General features: G+C 41.9%; 1 protein-coding gene across 8 annotated transcripts in view; it reads right to left on the reverse strand.

Annotated features, from left to right (window-relative positions):
* LOC109881801 (eyes absent homolog 1-like) overlaps nucleotides 1-20,000 on the reverse strand; it is a 74,179-nt gene that overhangs the window by 24,977 nt on the left and 29,202 nt on the right. For 3 of the 8 annotated variants that reach the window (XM_031836431.1, XM_031836429.1, XM_031836426.1), the window contains 4 exons: nucleotides 16,239-16,316; nucleotides 14,865-14,931; nucleotides 14,290-14,435; nucleotides 10,249-10,371 (listed from right to left, as the gene is read on the reverse strand). In XM_031836431.1, coding sequence (XP_031692291.1) covers nucleotides 10,249-10,371; nucleotides 14,290-14,435; nucleotides 14,865-14,931; nucleotides 16,239-16,316 — 414 coding nt within the window. Of the gene's footprint in view, nucleotides 1-10,248; nucleotides 10,372-14,289; nucleotides 14,436-14,864; nucleotides 14,932-16,238; nucleotides 16,317-17,128; nucleotides 17,207-20,000 lie in introns of all 8 variants that reach the window. The other 5 variants (XM_031836424.1, XM_031836428.1, XM_031836430.1 and 2 more) reach the window with 3 other exon arrangements.

Raw genomic sequence — 20,000 nt, forward strand, 5'->3', positions numbered from 1 at the left:
CCCTAATGGAGACCCTAGTAGAGACACTAGTAGAGACACTAGCAGAGACACTAGTAGAGACACTAGAAGAGGCCCTAATGGAGACCCTATTAGAGACACTAGTAGAGACCCTAGTAGAGACACTAGAAGAGACCCTAATGGAGACCCTATTAGAGACACGAGTAGAGACCCTAGTAGAGACACTAGTAGAGACACTAGTGGAAATAGTAGAGACACTAGTAGAGACACTAGTAGAGACACTAGTAGAGACCTTAGTGGAGATAGTAGATAAACTAATAGAGACCCTAATGGAGACCCTAGTAGAGACACTAGTAGAGACACTAGCAGAGACACTAGTAGAGACACTAGAAAAGGCCCTAATGGAGACCCTATTAGAGACCCTATTAGAGACCCTAGTAGAGACACTAGTAGAGACACTATTAGAGACCCTAATGGACACCCTAGTAGAGACACTAGTAGAGACCCTAGTAGAGACACTAGTAGAGACACTAGTAGAGACCCTAGTAGAGACACTAGAAGAGACATTAGTAGAGACACTATTAGAGACACTAGTAGAGACACTACTAGAGACCCTAGTAGAGACACTATTAGAGACCCTAGTAGAGACACTAGTAGAGACACTAGTGGAGACACTACTAGGGACCCTAGTAGAGACACTATTAGAGACCCTAGTAGAGACACTAGTAGAGACACGAGTAGAGACACTATTAGAGACCCTAGTAGAGACACTAGTAGAGACCCTAGTAGAGACCCTAGTAGAGACACTAGTAGAGACCCTATTAGAGACACTATTAGAGACCCTAGTAGAGCCATTAGTAGAGACACTAGTAGAGACACTAGTAGAGATAGTAGAGACACTATTAGAGGCCCTATTAGAGACACTAGTAGAGACCCTATTAGAGACACTAGTAGAGACACTAGTAGAGATACTAGTGGAGACCCTAGAAGAGACACAATTAGAGACGCTAATGGAGACCCTTGTAGAGACATTATTAAAGACCCTAATGGAGACGCTATTAGAGACACGAGTAGAGACCCTAGTAGAGACACTAGTAGAGACACTAGTGGAAATAGTAGAGACACTAGTAGAGACACTAGTAGAGACACAAGTAGAGACCTTAGTGGAGATAGTAGATAAACTAATAGAGACCCTAATGGAGACCCTAGTAGAGACACTAGTAGAGACACTAGCAGAGACACTAGTAGAGACACTAGAAGAGGCCCTAATGGAGACCCTGTTAGAGAAACTATTAGATACACTAGTAGAGACACTAGTAGAGACACTAGTATAGACACTAGTATAGACACTAGTAGAGACACTAGTAGAGACACTAGTAGAGACACTAGTAGAGACACTAGAGGAGACACTAGTAGAGACCCTATTAGAGACACTAGTAGAGACACTACTAGAGACTCTAGTAGAGACACTATTAGAGACCCTAGTAGAGACACTAGTAGAGACACTAGTGGAGACACTACTAGAGACCCTAGTAGAGACACTATTAGAGACCCTAGTAGAGACACTAGTAGAGACTCTAGTAGAGACACTAGAGGAGACACTAGTAGAGACCCTATTAGAGACCCTAGTAGAGAAACTAGTAGAGACAGTAGTAGAGACACTGGTAGAGACACTAGTAGAGACACTAGTAGAGAAACTATTAGAGACCCTAGTAGAGACACTAGAGGAGACACTAGTAGAGACCCTATTAGAGACACTAGTAGAGACACTACTAGAGACTCTAGTAGAGACACTATTAGAGACCCTAGTAGAGACACTAGTAGAGACACTAGTGGAGACACTACTAGAGACCCTAGTAGAGACACTATTAGAGACCCTAGTAGAGACACTAGTAGAGACACTAGCAGAGACACTAGTAGAGACACTAGAAAAGGCCCTAATGGAGACCCTATTAGAGACACTAGTAGAGACCCTAGTAGAGACACTAGAAGAGACACTAGTAGAGACCCTATTAGAGACCCTAGTAGAGAAACTAGTAGAGACACTAGTAGAGACACTAGTAGAGACACTAGTAGAGAAACTAGTAGAGACACTAGTAGAGAAACTATTAGAGACACTAGTAGAGACACTAGTAGAGACACTAGTAGAGACACTAGTAGAGACACTAGTGTAGACACTAGTAGAGACACTAGTGTAGACACTAGTAGAGACACTAGAGGAGACACTACTAGAGACCCTAGTAGAGACACTAGTAGAGACACTATTAGAGACCCTAATGGACACCCTAGTAGAGACACTAGTAGAGACCCTAGTAGAGACACTAGTAGAGACCCTAGTAGAGACCTTAGTGGAGATAGTGGATAAACTAATAGAGACCCTAATGGAGACCCTAGTAGAGACACTAGTAGAGACACTAGCAGAGACACTAGTAGAGACACTAGAAGAGGCCCTAATGGAGACCCTGTTAGAGAAACTATTAGAGACACTAGTAGAGACACTAGTAGAGACACTAGTATAGACACTAGTAGAGACACTAGTAGAGAAACTATTAGAGACCCTAGTAGAGACACTAGAGGAGACACTAGTAGAGACCCTATTAGAGACACTAGTAGAGACACTACTAGAGACTCTAGTAGAGACACTATTAGAGACCCTAGTAGAGACACTAGTAGAGACACTAGTGGAGACACTACTAGAGACCCTAGTAGAGACACTATTAGAGACCCTAGTAGAGACACTATTAGAGACCCTAGTAGAGACACTAGTAGAGACACGAGTAGAGACACTATTAGAGACCCTAGTAGAAACACTACTAGAGACTCTAGTAGAGACACTATTAGAGACCCTAGTAGAGACACTAGTAGAGACACTAGTGGAGACACTACTAGAGACCCTAGTAGAGACACTATTAGAGACCCTATTAGAGACACTATTAGAGACCCTAGTAGAGCCATTAGTAGAGACACTAGTAGAGACACTAGTAGAGATAGTAGAGACACTATTAGAGGCCCTATTAGAGACACTAGTAGAGACCCTATTAGAGACACTAGTAGAGACACTAGTAGAGATACTAGTGGAGACCCTAGAAGAGACACAATTAGAGACGCTAATGGAGACCCTTGTAGAGACATTATTAAAGACCCTAATGGAGACGCTATTAGAGACACGAGTAGAGACCCTAGTAGAGACACTAGTAGAGACACTAGTGGAAATAGTAGAGACACTAGTAGAGACACTAGTAGAGACACAAGTAGAGACCTTAGTGGAGATAGTAGATAAACTAATAGAGACCCTAATGGAGACCCTAGTAGAGACACTAGTAGAGACACTAGCAGAGACACTAGTAGAGACACTAGAAGAGGCCCTAATGGAGACCCTGTTAGAGAAACTATTAGATACACTAGTAGAGACACTAGTAGAGACACTAGTATAGACACTAGTATAGACACTAGTAGAGACACTAGTAGAGACACTAGTAGAGACACTAGTAGAGACACTAGTATAGACACTAGTAGAGACTCTAGTAGAGACACTAGAGGAGACACTAGTAGAGACCCTATTAGAGACCCTAGTAGAGACCCTAGTAGAGACACTAGTAGAGACACTAGCAGAGACACTAGTAGAGACACTAGTAGAGACACTAGTATAGACACTAGTAGAGACTCTAGTAGAGACACTAGAGGAGACACTAGTAGAGACCCTATTAGAGACCCTAGTAGAGAAACTAGTAGAGACAGTAGTAGAGACACTGGTAGAGACACTAGTAGAGACACTAGTAGAGAAACTATTAGAGACCCTAGTAGAGACACTAGAGGAGACACTAGTAGAGGCCCTATTAGAGACACTAGTAGAGACACTACTAGAGACTCTAGTAGAGACACTATTAGAGACCCTAGTAGAGACACTAGTAGAGACACTAGTGGAGACACTACTAGAGACCCTAGTAGAGACACTATTAGAGACCCTATTAGAGACACTAGTAGAGACCCTATTAGAGACACTAGTAGAGACACTAGTAGAGATACTAGTGGAGACCCTAGAAGAGACACAATTAGAGACGCTAATGGAGACCCTTGTAGAGACATTATTAAAGACCCTAATGGAGACGCTATTAGAGACACGAGTAGAGACCCTAGTAGAGACACTAGTAGAGACACTAGTGGAAATAGTAGAGACACTAGTAGAGACACTAGTAGAGACACAAGTAGAGACCTTAGTGGAGATAGTAGATAAACTAATAGAGACCCTAATGGAGACCCTAGTAGAGACACTAGTAGAGACACTAGCAGAGACACTAGTAGAGACACTAGAAGAGGCCCTAATGGAGACCCTGTTAGAGAAACTATTAGATACACTAGTAGAGACACTAGTAGAGACACTAGTATAGACACTAGTATAGACACTAGTAGAGACACTAGTAGAGACACTAGTAGAGACACCTGGCCATGCTGCTGTTCCAGTTTCAACTGACCTGAGCCCTAGGACCATGCCCCAGGACTACCTGACATGATGACTCCTTGCTGTCCCCAGTCTACCTGGCCATGCTGCTGCTCCAGTTTCAACTTCCACCTGACTGTGCTGCTGCTCTAGTTTCAACTGTTCTGCCTTATTATTATTCGACCATGCTGGTCATTTATGAACATTGAACATCTTGACCATGTTCTGTTATAATCTCCACCCGGCACAGCCAGAAGAGGACTGGCCACCCCACATAGCCTGGTTCCTCTCTAGGTTTCTTCCTAGGTATTGGCCTTTCTAGGGAGTTTTTCCTAGCCACTGTGCTTCTCCACCTGCATTGCTTGCTGTTTGGGGTTTTAGGCTGGGTTTCTGTACAGCACTTTGAGATATCAGCTGATGTACGAAGGGCTATATAAATAAATTTGATTTGATTTGATTTGATTTGATTTAGAGACACTAGTAGAGACACTAGTATAGACACTAGTAGAGACTCTAGTAGAGACACTAGAGGAGACACTAGTAGAGACCCTATTAGAGACCCTAGTAGAGACCCTAGTAGAGACACTAGTAGAGACACTAGCAGAGACACTAGTAGAGACACTAGTAGAGACACTAGTATAGACACTAGTAGAGACTCTAGTATAGACACTAGTAGAGACACTAGTAGAGACACTAGTAGAGACACTAGTAGAGACACTAGTAGAGACTCTAGTAGAGACACTAGAGGAGACACTAGTAGAGACCCTATTAGAGACCCTAGTAGAGACCCTAGTAGAGAAACTAGTAGAGACAGTAGTAGAGACACTGGTAGAGACACTAGTAGAGACACTAGTAGAGAAACTATTAGAGACCCTAGTAGAGACACTAGAGGAGACACTAGTAGAGACCCTATTAGAGACACTAGTAGAGACACTACTAGAGACTCTAGTAGAGACACTATTAGAGACCCTAGTAGAGACACTAGTAGAGACACTAGTGGAGACACTACTAGAGACCCTAGTAGAGACACTATTAGAGACCCTAGTAGAGACACTAGTAGAGACACTAGCGGAGACACTAGTAGAGACACTAGAAAAGGCCCTAATGGAGACCCTATTAGAGACACTAGTAGAGACCCTAGTAGAGACACTAGAAGAGACACTAGTAGAGACCCTATTAGAGACCCTAGTAGAGAAACTAGTAGAGACACTAGTAGAGACACTAGTAGAGACACTAGTAGAGAAACTAGTAGAGACACTAGTAGAGAAACTATTAGAGACACTAGTAGAGACACTAGTAGAGACACTAGTAGAGACACTAGTAGAGACACTAGTGTAGACACTAGTAGAGACACTAGTGTAGACACTAGTAGAGACACTAGTAGAGAAACTAGTAGAGACACTAGTAGAGAAACTAGTAGAGACACTAGTAGAGACACTAGTAGAGACCCTATTAGAGACCCTAGTAGAGACACTAGAGGAGACACTACTAGAGACCTAGTAGAGACACTAGTAGAGACACTATTAGAGACCCTAATGGACACCCTAGTAGAGACACTAGTAGAGACCCTAGTAGAGACACTAGTAGAGACCCTAGTAGAGACACTAGAAGAGACATTAGTAGAGACACTATTAGAGACACTAGTAGAGACACTACTAGAGACCCTAGTAGAGACACTATTAGAGACCCTAGTAGAGACACTAGTAGAGACACTAGTGGAGACACTACTAGAGACCCTAGTAGAGACACTATTAGAGACCCTAGTAGAGACCCTAGTAGAGAAACTAGTAGAGACACTAGTAGAGACACTAGTAGAGACACTAGTAGAGAAACTAGTAGAGACACTAGTAGAGAAACTATTAGAGACACTAGTAGAGACACTAGTAGAGACACTAGTAGAGACACTAGTAGAGACACTAGTGTAGACACTAGTAGAGACACTAGTGTAGACACTAGTAGAGACACTAGTAGAGAAACTAGTAGAGACACTAGTAGAGAACTAGTAGAGACACTAGTAGAGACACTAGTAGAGACCCTATTAGAGACCCTAGTAGAGACACTAGAGGAGACACTACTAGAGACCTAGTAGAGACACTAGTAGAGACACTATTAGAGACCCTAATGGACACCCTAGTAGAGACACTAGTAGAGACCCTAGTAGAGACACTAGTAGAGACCCTAGTAGAGACACTAGAAGAGACATTAGTAGAGACACTATTAGAGACACTAGTAGAGACACTACTAGAGACCCTAGTAGAGACACTATTAGAGACCCTAGTAGAGACACTAGTAGAGACACTAGTGGAGACACTACTAGAGACCCTAGTAGAGACACTATTAGAGACCCTAGTAGAGACACTAGTAGAGACACGAGTAGAGACACTATTAGAGACCCTAGTAGAGACACTAGTAGAGACCCTAGTAGAGACCCTAGTAGAGACACTAGTAGAGACCCTATTAGAGACACTATTAGAGACCCTAGTAGAGACATTAGTAGAGACACTAGTAGAGACACTAGTAGAGACACTAGTAGAGATGGTAGAGACACTATTAGAGGCCCTATTAGAGACACTAGTAGAGACCCTATTAGAGACACTAGTAGAGACACTAGTAGAGATACTAGTGGAGACCCTAGAAGAGACAAAATTAGAGACGCTAATGGAGACACTTGTAGAGACATTATTAAAGACCCCAATGGAGACGCTATTAGAGACACGAGTAGAGACCCTAGTAGAGACACTAGTAGAGACACTAGTGGAAATAGTAGAGACACTAGTAGAGACACTAGTAGAGACCTTAGTGGAGATAGTAGATAAACTAATAGAGACCCTAATGGAGACCCTAGTAGAGACACTAGTAGAGACACTAGCAGAGACACTAGTAGAGACACTAGAAGAGGCCCTAATGGAGACCCTGTTAGAGAAACTATTAGAGACACTAGTAGAGACACTAGTATAGACACTAGTAGAGACACTAGTAGAGAAACTATTAGAGACCCTAGTAGAGACACTAGAGGAGACACTAGTAGAGACCCTATTAGAGACACTAGTAGAGACACTACTAGAGACTCTAGTAGAGACACTATTAGAGACCCTAGTAGAGACACTAGTAGAGACACTAGTGGAGACACTACTAGAGACCCTAGTAGAGACACTATTAGAGACCCTAGTAGAGACACTATTAGAGACCCTAGTAGAGACACTAGTAGAGACACGAGTAGAGACACTATTAGAGACCCTAGTAGAAACACTAGTAGAGACACTAGTAGAGACACTAGTAGAGACCCTATTAGAGACACTATTAGAGACCCTAGTAGAGATATTAGTAGAGACACTAGTAGAGACACTAGTAGAGACACTAGTAGAGACACTAGTAGAGATAGTAGAGACACTATTAGAGGCCCTATTAGAGACACTAGTAGAGACCCTATTAGAGACACTAGTAGAGAAACTAGTGGAGACCCTAGAAGAGACACAATTAGAGACCCTAATAACCCTCTCTCTCTCCCTCCTCTCTCTCTCTCTCTCCCTCTCTCTCTCTCTCTCTCGCTCTCTCTCTCTCGCTCTCTCTCTCCCGCTCTCTCTCTCTCTCAAGGCTGTAGAGCTGTACAGCAGAGAGTCGGCAGACAGGCTGGCATGTAGTATTTGGTTAAGAGGTGTGGAAAAGAGGCTTCCCCTGGCCGCTCCACACATCTGCTGTTCTTTTGGCCTTATTTATTGTGAGACGCTCTGGAGGTTTTTCAACAACATGTGGATATGTTTCTACTTTCACACGTTATTCAGTGGAGAGAACACAAAGCTTACAGCCAGAGCTGATACACTGCCTTCAGAAACTATTCATGTCTCTTGACTTATTACACATTTTGTTGTGTTACAGCCTGAATCCAAGCTTTTCTCACCAAGCTACACACAATACCCTATAATGACAGCACAGTACCCCATAATGACATCACAATAACCCCATAATGACATCACAATAACCCCATAATGACATCACAATAACCCCATAATGACATCACAATACCCCATAATGACAAAGTGAAAACAGGTTCTTAGAAATGCTTGCAAATGTATTGAAAATGAATACAGAGATACACACCCCTGAGTGAATACTCTGTAGAACATGTTTGGCAGCAATTACAACTGTGAGTCTTTCTAGGTATCATTTTTTTTAAATCTTCAAGCTTCTGTCAGATTGGTTGTTGATCATTGCTAGACAAACATTTTCAGTTCTTGCCACAGAACTTTCAAGTAAATTGAATCCTTATGAGCTTATTGACGCGTCTGTGTCTCAATCCAAGTAAACATAATCAAAAAGATCCCCCCCATCAAAATCAGTCAGTTTAAGCTGGAGATCTCTGCATGGGCCGAGTCTCAATCCAATGCATCTGCAGCTGAAGGTAGATGAGTTACAGCGGTGTTTGTCAGACCATGAGACGGTCTTCTCACCCCAAAAAAATGTCTGATGGCGTACGAAAACACTTTATAGAAAGATTAAATAGAGATTTAGCCAGGCTGTTAGGCTACAGTTAGCTCTGGTTAGCCAGGCTGATAGGCTACAGTTAGCTCTGGTTAGCCAGGCTGTTAGGCTACAGTTAGCTCTGGTTAGCCAGGCTGTTAGGCTACAGTTAGCTCTGGTTAGCCAGGCTGTTAGGCTACAGTTAGCTCTGGTTAGCCAGGCTGATAGGCTACAGTTAGCTCTGGTTAGCCAGGCTGTTAGGCTACAGTTAGCTCTGGTTAGCCAGGCTGTTAGGCTACAGTTAGCTCTGGTTAGCCAGGCTGTTAGGCTACAGTTAGCTCTGGTTAGCCAGGCTAGGAGAGGAGGTGTGGAATAGAGGTGAGCAGAGGAGGTGTGAAGAGGAGGTGAGGTGAGGAGGAGGTGAGGAGAGGAGTTGAGAATCGGAGGTGAGGAGAGGAGGTGTGGAATACAGTTGAGGAGAGGAGGTGAGGAGAGGAGGTGAGGAGAGGAGGTGAGGAGAGGAGTTGAGGAGAGGAGGTGAGGAGAGGAGTTGAGGAGAGGAGGTGAGGATCGGAGGTGAGGAGAGGATGTGAGGAGAGGAGGTGAGGAGAGGAGATGAGGAGAGGAGGTGTGGAATAGAGGTGAGGAGAGGAGGTGAGGAGAGGAGTTGAGGAGAGGAGGTGTGGAATAGAGGTGAGGAGAGGAGGTGAGGATCGGAGGTGAGGAGAGGAGTTGAGCATCGGAGGTGAGGAGAGGAGTTGAGGATCGGAGGTGAGGAGAGGAGTTGAGGAGAGGAGTTGAGGAGAGGAGATGAGGAGAGGAGGTGAGGAGAGGAGGAGAGGAGAAGAGGTAAGGAGAGGAGGTGTGGAATAGAGTTGAGGAGAGGAGGTGAGGAGAGGAGGTGAGGAGAGTTGTTGAGGAGAGGAGGTGAGGAGTTGAGGAGAGGAGGTGTGGAATAGAGTTGAGGAGAGGCGGTGAGGAGAGGAGTTGAGGAGAGGAGGTGTGGAATAGAGTTGAGGAGAGGAGGTCTGGAGAGGAGGTGAGGAGAGGAGTTGAAGAGAGGAGGTGTGGAAAGGAGTTGAGGAGTGGAGATGAGGAGAGGAGGTGAGGAGAGGAGGTGTGGAATAGAGTTGAGGAGAGGAGTTGAGGATCGGAGGTGAGGAGAGGAGAGGAGGCGAGTAGGTGAGGAGTGGAATTGTGGAGAGGAGGTGAGGAAAGGAGTTGATGAGAGGTGTTGAGGAGAGGAGTTGAGGAACGGAGGTGAGGAGAGGAGAGGAGGCGAGGAGAGGAAGTGAACGAAGAAGCGATGAGAGGAGGTGAGGAATTGAGGAAACGTGAGAGGAGACAAATATGAGGAGATTACAGTACACGATATGATTATCTTTGTTCCTCACCTTGCATTTGATAGCTGTATGGAGCCTGGCCCGTCTGAGGGGTGGTGAATCCTGAGCTGTAGCTGAGGAAGCCTGTCTGTCCTGGGGATTGGGACTGGCTCAGTCCCCCCTCTGTCTTTATGCCTGCCCATAATGAACCCGAATCAGTTAGTGACACTACGTCGGTTCGATGCACACACAATTCACTGCTGTCAGACTCTAAGACAAAAAGCAATAGAGTATTTTATATATAGTATAGTATAGTACTATTTTCCTATATTAGTATTTTTAATTTTTATCTATATTTGATGATTTTAATAGTAGTTAATGTGTTTTAACAACTAGTCAGTGTTATAACTGCTTCAGTTATCCACACTTTGGAATCAACGGTCGTTTGGTGGTTTAAAAATGAACAGATTTAATTTATACAACAATTAAACAAGAAATATGACGTACATGTTTTATTTATGAACCTTCATTTTAACTAGGCAAGTCGGTTATGAACAAATTATTATTTAAAATGACGGTCTACCACCGCCCTACGGGACTCCTAATCACGGCAGGTAATGACACAGCCTGGAATCAAACCAGGGTCTGTAGTGACGCCTCTAGCACTGAGATGCAGTGCCCTTAGACCGCTGTGATACAGCCTGGAATCAAACCAGGGTCTGTAGTGATGCCTCTAGCACTGAGATGCATTGCCCTTAGACCACTGTGATACAGCCTGGAATCAAACCAGGGTCTGTAGTGACGCCTCTAGCACCTAGATGCAGTGCCCTTAGACCACTGTGATACAGCCTGGAATCAAACCAGGGTCTGTAGTGACGCCTCTAGCACCTAGATGCAGTGCCCTTAGACCACTGCGATACAGCCTGGAATCAAACCAGGGTCTGTAGTGACGCCTCTAGCACCTAGATGCAGTGCCCTTAGACCACTGCGATACAGCCTGGAATCAAACCAGGGTCTGTAGTGACGCCTCTAGCACCTAGATGCAGTGCCCTTAGACCACTGTGATACAGCCTGGAATCAAACCAGGGTCTGTAGTGACGCCTCTAGCACTGAGATGCAGTGCCCTTAGACCGCTGTGATACAGCCTGGAATCTAACCAGGGTCTGTAGTGACGCCTCTAGCACTGAGATGCAGTGCCCTTAGACCGTTGTGATACAGCCTGGAATCAAACCAGGGTCTGTAGTGACGCCTCTAGCACTGAGATGCAGCGCCTTAGACCGCTGCGCCACTCGAGAGCTCACATAGTAAAGCTGTACTTTTCAATGTCTGAAAGATGGGCGATATCTAGTAATAAAAACAGAACGCACTTGATTGTTATTAGTAAACGTCCCTTCGCTGATGTGGATCAGGCCCAACATATTTCCTACGCTACGGCACGTTTGTTAGCTACTCGCTACCACTCGAACAAACACTGTGTGTGTCTCTCAAGTGGCACCCTATTCCCTATATAGTACACAACTTTAGACCAGGGCCCTATGGCACCCTATACCCTATATAGTGCACTACTTTTAGACCAGGGTCTATACTGCCCTACCAAGCGAAAAGGCAATAGCTGCACATAGAGTGAACTGAGAAAAATATATTTGATTGACCTTTGGGTTTCACAGTATCTTTATACAGTTACTGATAACATGACCCCCCATTCACTCCTGAACACAATAGAGGCAGTATACTTGTCCACGTGATTAAGCATTTCCTATTTAATGTAGCAAAAATTACATTAACTCATTTTTCGACCAAATGAGCAGCTACTGCCTTTTTTTGTTGTTGCTTGGTACGGCAGTAATAGACCCTCGTCAAAAAGTAGTGCACTATATATAGGGAATAGGGTGCCATAGGGCTCTGGTCTAAAGTAGTGCACTATATATAGGGAATAGGGTGCCATAGGGCCCTGGTCTAAAGTAGTGCACTATATATAGGGAATAGGGTGCCATAGGGCTCTGGTCTAAAGTAGTGCACTATATATAGGGAATAGGGTGCCATAGGGCCCTGGTCTAAAGTAGTGCACTATATATAGGGAATAGGGTGCCATAGGGCCCTGGTCTAAAGTAGTGCACTATATATAGGGAATAGGGTGCCATAGGGCCCTGGTCTAAAGTAGTGCACTATATATAGGGAATAGGGTGCCATAGGGCCCTGGTCTAAAGTAGTGCACTATATATAGGGAATAGGGTGCCATAGGGCCCTGGTCTAAAGTAGTGCACTATATATAGGGAATAGGGTGCCATAGGGCTCTGGTCTAAAGTAGTGCACTATATATAGGGAATAGGGTGCCATAGGGCCCTGGTCTAAAGTAGTGCACTATATATAGGGAATAGGATGCCATAGGGCCCTGGTCTAAAGTAGTGCACTATATAGGGAATAGGGTGCCATAGGGCTCTGGTCTAAAGTAGTGCACTATATATAGGGAATAGGGTGCCATAGGGCCCTGGTCTAAAGTAGTGCACTGTATAGGGAATAGGGTGCCATAGAGCTCTGGTCTAAAGTAGTGCACTATATAGGGAATAGGGTGCCATAGGGCCCTGGTCTAAAGTAGTGCACTACATATAGGGAATAGGGTGCCATAGGGCCCTGGTCTAAAGTAGTACACTATATATAGGGAATAGGGTGCCATAGGGCTCTGGTCTAAAGTAGTGCACTATATATAGGGAATAGGGTGCCATAGGGCTCTGGTCTAAAGTAGTGCACTATATATAGGGAATAGGGTGTAATTCCTGGTCATATTGGATATTCTGTGGGGGTCAAAGCCCTCATAAGACTCTGGACTAATAAACAACATTGTGATGTGCTTTGCTGTTTTGTTCCTGAAGAAACCAGTTTTTTTTTGTTTTTGAAATTTATATCGGTAATCTTTTTTTCCGATCTGACTGAATAGCTTGATAAGCACATTTTTTATTTTTTATTTTACAGCTTGGAAGAAATATGCTGCAGGCAACAAAACAACGTCTCAGCAGAGTTCTAGGACACGTTCTTGAGCTATCGTGGGAACAAACAATTTGTCCTGAGCTAAGCGTTTAATTGCAATACACCCCCCCCCCCCCCACCCCCCCCAAGTGGAGGATTGTAAAGCAACCAGCAATTCCAAGAGGCGACAGTCCCACAGTTATGTCACTTCTACAAACTATATCGGACTTCATTCAGCTGTAGCTAAATTGTAAATAATCATATGATGTAATGAGCGTAGTACTGTAACTGAATTAGAATTGGTTAATTGTTTTTAAATAAAGAAGAACGTAACTTAATAAACTAGTGCATTTATACTGTATCTTTAATTAATAGATCTAAACTGTCTCTCTAATTAATACATCTATACTGTCTCTCTAATTAATACATCTATACTGTATCTTTAATTAATAGATCTAAACTGTCTCTCTAATTAATACATCTATACTGTATCTCTAATTATTACATCTAAACTGTCTCTCTAATTAATACATCTATACTGTATCTCTAATTATTACATCTATACTGTATCTCTAATTAATACATCTATACTGTATCTCTAATTAATACTTCTATACTGTGTCTCTAATTAATACATCTATACTGTATCTTTAATCAATACATCTATACTGTATCTCTAATTAATACTTCTATACTGTGTCTCTAATTAATACTTCTATACTGTATCTTTAATCAATACATCTATACTGTATCTCTAATTAATACATCTAATTAATACATCTATACTGTATCTCCAATTAATACATCTATACTGTATCTCCAATTAATACATCTATACTGTATCTCTAATTATTACAAATGGGGGATGATATATATATATATATATATATATATATATATATATATATATATACATGGGTACCTCCATGTAGTTTAGATATAGTAAATATAATCCAGATTGGCATGAGGTTGGCCTGTGCTTACCATAATAATAGTATATACAGTATACAGAATATGATAATACACATATCTACATGTATTTCAGTCAAAAAGGTACCTCCATGTAATGTAGATATATCTGTAATGTGTTTTGATGAGTTCAACCATACAGCTCGTTGTTCAGAAGGCATAGCATTGGCCTGTGCTTACCATAGGCAGGGATCCCATAGGGTTGTCCAGGCTGGGGGTAGCTAGCATAGGCTGCGGCCTGCTGCATTCCTGTGGTGTACTGTGTCTGACCGTACGCAGACATATTTTGGGATGAAGGAGTAGGGAGAATATGTGGATACGGTCTGCTATTTCAGAAAAGAAACAAGGAGGAGAGAGAGAGAGAGAGAGAGAGAGAGAGAGAGAGAGAGAGAGAGAGAGAGAGAGAGAAAGAGAGAGATATGAACATATTTTACTCACAAAATCACAACACAAAGTTTGTTCACTGACAAATTCTTTGTGATTCTGCTATATAATTTTTTAAAAGTGGGCCGAAGCCCGCAAAGAGAGAAGTAGCCATCGCCTGAGCTGGTACACACTACAAAACAATGAGAAATCACAAAAAAATATATATATTTTTGCAAGATAATAATTACAACAAGTTGGTAAGTGCACAAGCTGCAGACATCCAGACAAACAAAGCAGGTAGAAACTTCCACATCTCGCAGCAGGATCTAATTAAACCCAATGAAGTTGGATTCTGTTTACTTTCTGAAGCTAAAGAAAAGAAACCTTACTTGGAAGGGTAAATCTGTGAGGAGAACTGCTGTGTTTGTCTTGGGCTGAAGCCACTGGTTCCAATAACTGAGTTGAAAAGAGAAGAGGAGGCAAGCACATATTTTAACATTAAAGATATAAGGTAAATATTATCTTTCGCCAACAGAACTTCTGGAAAGTGTAATTGCGTTGCGTTACTCTATTTATTTCCTCAACCTTAGTTAAGGTTCAAATCGCTGAAACGCAACAATGAAGCAAAACAATCAGGTAAAAACGCCAAGGGTTTATTCTGCTGACCGGCGAATATAGAACCTGTATGGAACCCAAAAGGGTTCTACCTGGAACCAATAGGGTTCTACATGGAACCAATAGGGTTCTACATGGAACCACAAGGGTTCTACCTGCTTGGAACCAAAAGGGTTCTACCTGGAATCAAAAGCGTTTTACCTGGAACCAAAAAGGGTTCTCCTATGGGGACAGCCAATGAACCCTTTTTTCAAAGAGTGTACAGTGCATATCTGTAGGTGTGGTCCTTGGTCAAAAGTAGTGCACTATATAGGGCATAGGATGCCATTTGGGATGAACCCTGCCATATGCTGTCACTCCTTCGTAGTGTCTGGTCTAAGGTAGTGCACCATATAGGGCATAGGGTGGCATTTGGAACATTACCCTATGTGAGATACTTCGGCATTGCCATGACGACCACTAGACTGGTGTAAACACAGTATGGATGCAGTGTCCAGGGCCTGTGTTCTGGGCCTGTATGCAGGGCCTGTGGTCATGGCCTGTGTCCTGGGCCTTTGTCCTGGGCCTGTGTCCTGGGCCTGTGTCCTGGGCCTGTGTTCTGGGCCCGTGGTCTGGGTCTGTATCCCAAACGGAACCCAATTCCCTGTATAGTACTTTTGACCAGGGCCCTATGTGAGAAGGCTTTGTCCAAAATGGCACAACATATTATGTAACACTATGTAACTATGTAACTATATCTATTACATACAGTATGTAACTATGTAACAGTATGTAACTATGTAACTATGTAACTATGTAACTATATCTATTACATACAGTATGTAACTCTATGTAACTATGTAACTATGTATGCTGTAAGGCCTCAGGGAAACATCGTTATTAATACTGAACTCATCAGCAGCACCTGCCAGTCGGACTAAACGTTGGAATTCTGAAAACAGATCACACACACACACACACACACACACACACACACACACACACACACACACACACACACACACACACACACACACACACACACACACACACACACACACAGGGACATCACACACACACACACACCTATAAACGCACACAATCACAAATCAACCCCCACCCCTCTCCCCCTGCACACACACATGTCCATCCCCCGTCCCCCGTCTCACCTGATCCTGAAAAGCTGTCAAGGGAGACGTCGGCTACTGGGGTGGTGATGTCACTGCTGCTCATAGGTTCTGTTTTAACTGAGGACAAAGACAACACACACGCCGTCAGCACACACACACACACACCATCAGCACACACACACACCAAAACACACCACAACTACACAACAATATGTATTTTCTGGTGGGTTTGGTTGTGTGGGATGGATTTTAACATACACCCAATAAATACTAAATAAATAATATATAAAAAATAAATAACTTATAATAAATAATAAATATATAATAAAGGAATGATTTATAAACAATTACTAGGGTAGAATACAGGAAATATTTGACTAATTAAAGTTAGTTACAACTTTTACACTCTGTTCCTTTAGACTAGAACCTAATTGTTTAAAAAATAATAATTGGCAACCTTATTGATAGTTTTTTTTTCCCTTGGATTAACCACGGAGATCCTTTAATTGATCCTATGTGGGATTAACATATTCCTCATGGTAAATTCCCTTGAAGAATTTTTGAGGGAAATAAAATATTAGCCTAAATTGTTCATCAATTACGCCAACAAAGAAGAAGTTTTTTCTCATTTCAACCTGTTGAATTTAACTAGGAATAAAAAATAAATTTAAAAAACATCTTGAACGCTGGTAAACAAATATAAAATAAATCCATATGGCATTCACTAGGTATGCACTATTATTTTGTCTCCATCCACGACTTGAGCATGCACTGTTAAAACAAGACCTCAGCAGTAACAGGCAAACTACAGCCTATCAATACATTTTAAACCCACCCCTCAATCAAAGTAATCAATCAAATTAATATTAAGATAATATCAAATTAACCAAATAAATCAGTAATTGCCACTAAATCACTGGATGGCTTACCACAGGTTATAATGTAGCGTCAGAGGAAAGAAAGGTTAACACAGTCAATGGTAGTAGGATACTGGCGTAAAATGGCCCCTGTATGGAAAGGGAGTCAGTCTGCATGGACGTGCAAATACGATTGAAACAATGTACGGTATTATTAAGTGTTTTAAAGACTGTAGTGAACGGAGGGTGACCCCGTGCCCCGCTGAGCCTCTCAGAGTTACAGTATACCACTGAAAGCTCAACAGAGAGGATTTCACAGTTATCTGATAGCTCGGCAATCTTTGACATTTTGAAATCAATCTATTTCACTTCAGGCAGCAGGCAGGCGTTTGGGGATATAGGGGAGGGGGAGATGAGAGAGAGGAGAAGAGGGGGGAGAAAGGGAATTTCTTTTTGGCAAAACAAATTCACGTGATGTGGGCAAAAGGGAGTCATGCTCAGTGGGTTGGTCGGTGAGATCTATCTCTCATGGTTTTGAAGAAGTCTTTTCCTGTCATGTTTGATATGTTTCCACTATGGTCGTTCTGCTGAGAAACACATGTTGACGGGAGAATGGGAGGGAGCCTTGTCTTTAGAACAACACACCAACATGTCTGCCTTGAAAATGGATAGATATAATATAATAGGGATATATTGTGGTGTAACTATAACACAGTGGAATAACTATAACACAATGGAATAACTATAACACAGTGGAATAACTATAACACAGTGGAATAACTATAACACAGTGGAATAACTATAACACAGTGGTGTAACTATAACACAGTGGAATAACTATAACACAGTGGAATAACTATAACACAGTGGTGTAACTATAACACAGTGGAATAACTATAACACAGTGGAATAACTATAACACAGTGGAATAACTATAACACAATGGAATAACTATAACACAGTGGAATAACTACAACACAGTGGTGTGACTATAACACAGTGGAATAACTATAACAAAGTGGAATAACTATAACACAGTGGTGTAACTATAACACAATGGAATAACTATAACACAATGGAATAACTATAACACAGTGGTGTAACTATAATACAGTGGAATAACTATAACACAGTGGAATAACTATAACACAGTGGAATAACTATAACACAGTGGAATAACTACAACACAGTGGAAAAACTATAACACAGTGGAATAACTACAACACAGTGGAATAACTACAACACAGTGGAATAACTACAACACAGTGGTGTAACTATAACACAGTGGAATAACTATAACAAAGTGGAATAACTACAACACAGTGGTGTAACTATAATACAGTGGAATAACCATAACACAGTGGAATAACTATAACACAGTGGAATAACTATAACACAGTGGAATAACTACAACACAGTGGAATAACTATAACACAGTGGAATAACTATAACAAAGTGGAATAACTATAACACAGTGGTGTAACTATAACACAGTGGAATAACTATAACAAAGTGGAATAACTATAACACAGTGGTGTAACTATAACACAGTGGAATAACTATAACACAGTGGAATAACTACAACACAGTGGAATAACTACAACACAGTGGTGTAACTATAACACAGTGGAATAACTATAACAAAGTGGAATAACTATAACACAGTGGAATAACTATAACACAGTGGAATAACTACAACACAGTGGAATAACTATAACACAGTGGAATAACTATAACACAGTGGAATAACTACAACACAGTGGAATAACTATAACACAGTGGAATAACTATAACACAGTGGAATAACTACAACACAGTGGAATAACTACAACACAGTGGAATAACTATAACACAGTGGAATAACTATAACACAGTGGAATAACTACAACACAGTGCATGCACAAACTAGCACACACACACACTCAGATTGTTACAAACCAGCAAACAATAACTACTGTATTCAGAAAACACAGCATATCAAAGAAAGGGGAAGAAAACGGAACGTAATAATGACAGTCTATAACGATTCATGAACCATAGACTCGTACCCCAAAGAGTCTATAACGATTCATGAACCATAGACTCATACCACAAATAGTCTATAACGATTCATGAACCATAGATTCATACCACAAACAGTCTATAACGATTCATGAACCATAGACTCATACCACAAATAGTCTATAACGATTCATGAACCATGAACTCGTACCCCAAAGAGTCGATAACGATTCATGAACCATGGACTCATAATCCATGAGTCTATAATGATTCATGAACCATAGACTCATACCACAAATTGTCTATAACGATTCATGAACCATGAACTCGTACCCCAAAGAGTCGATAACGATTCATGAACCATGGACTCATAATCCACGAGTCTATAACGATTCATGAACCATAGACTCATACCACAAATAGTCTATAACGATTCATGAACCATGAACTCGTACCCCAAAGTGTCGATAACGATTCATGAACTATGGACTCATAATCCACGAGTCTATAACGATTCATGAACCATAGACTCATACCACAAATAGTCTATAACGATTCATGAACCATGAACTCGTACCCCAAAGAGTCGATAACGATTCATGAACTATGGACTCATACCACAAATAGTCTATAACGATTCATGAACCATAGACTCATACCACAAATAGTCTATAACGATTCATGAACCATGAACTCGTACCCCAAAGAGTCGATAACGATTCATGAACTATGGACTCATAATTCACGAGTAAATAACGATTCATGAACCATAGACTCATACCACAAATAGTCTATAACGATTCATGAACCATAGACTCATACCACAAATAGTCTATAACGATTCATGAACCATGAACTCGTACCCCAAAGAGTCTTTAACGATTCATGAAGCATGGACTCATAACCCACGAGTCTATAACGATTCATGAAGCATGGACTCATA

Source organism: Oncorhynchus kisutch, linkage group LG11 (genome assembly GCF_002021735.2).
Source record: "Oncorhynchus kisutch isolate 150728-3 linkage group LG11, Okis_V2, whole genome shotgun sequence".
Lineage (NCBI taxonomy): Eukaryota > Metazoa > Chordata > Actinopteri > Salmoniformes > Salmonidae > Oncorhynchus > Oncorhynchus kisutch.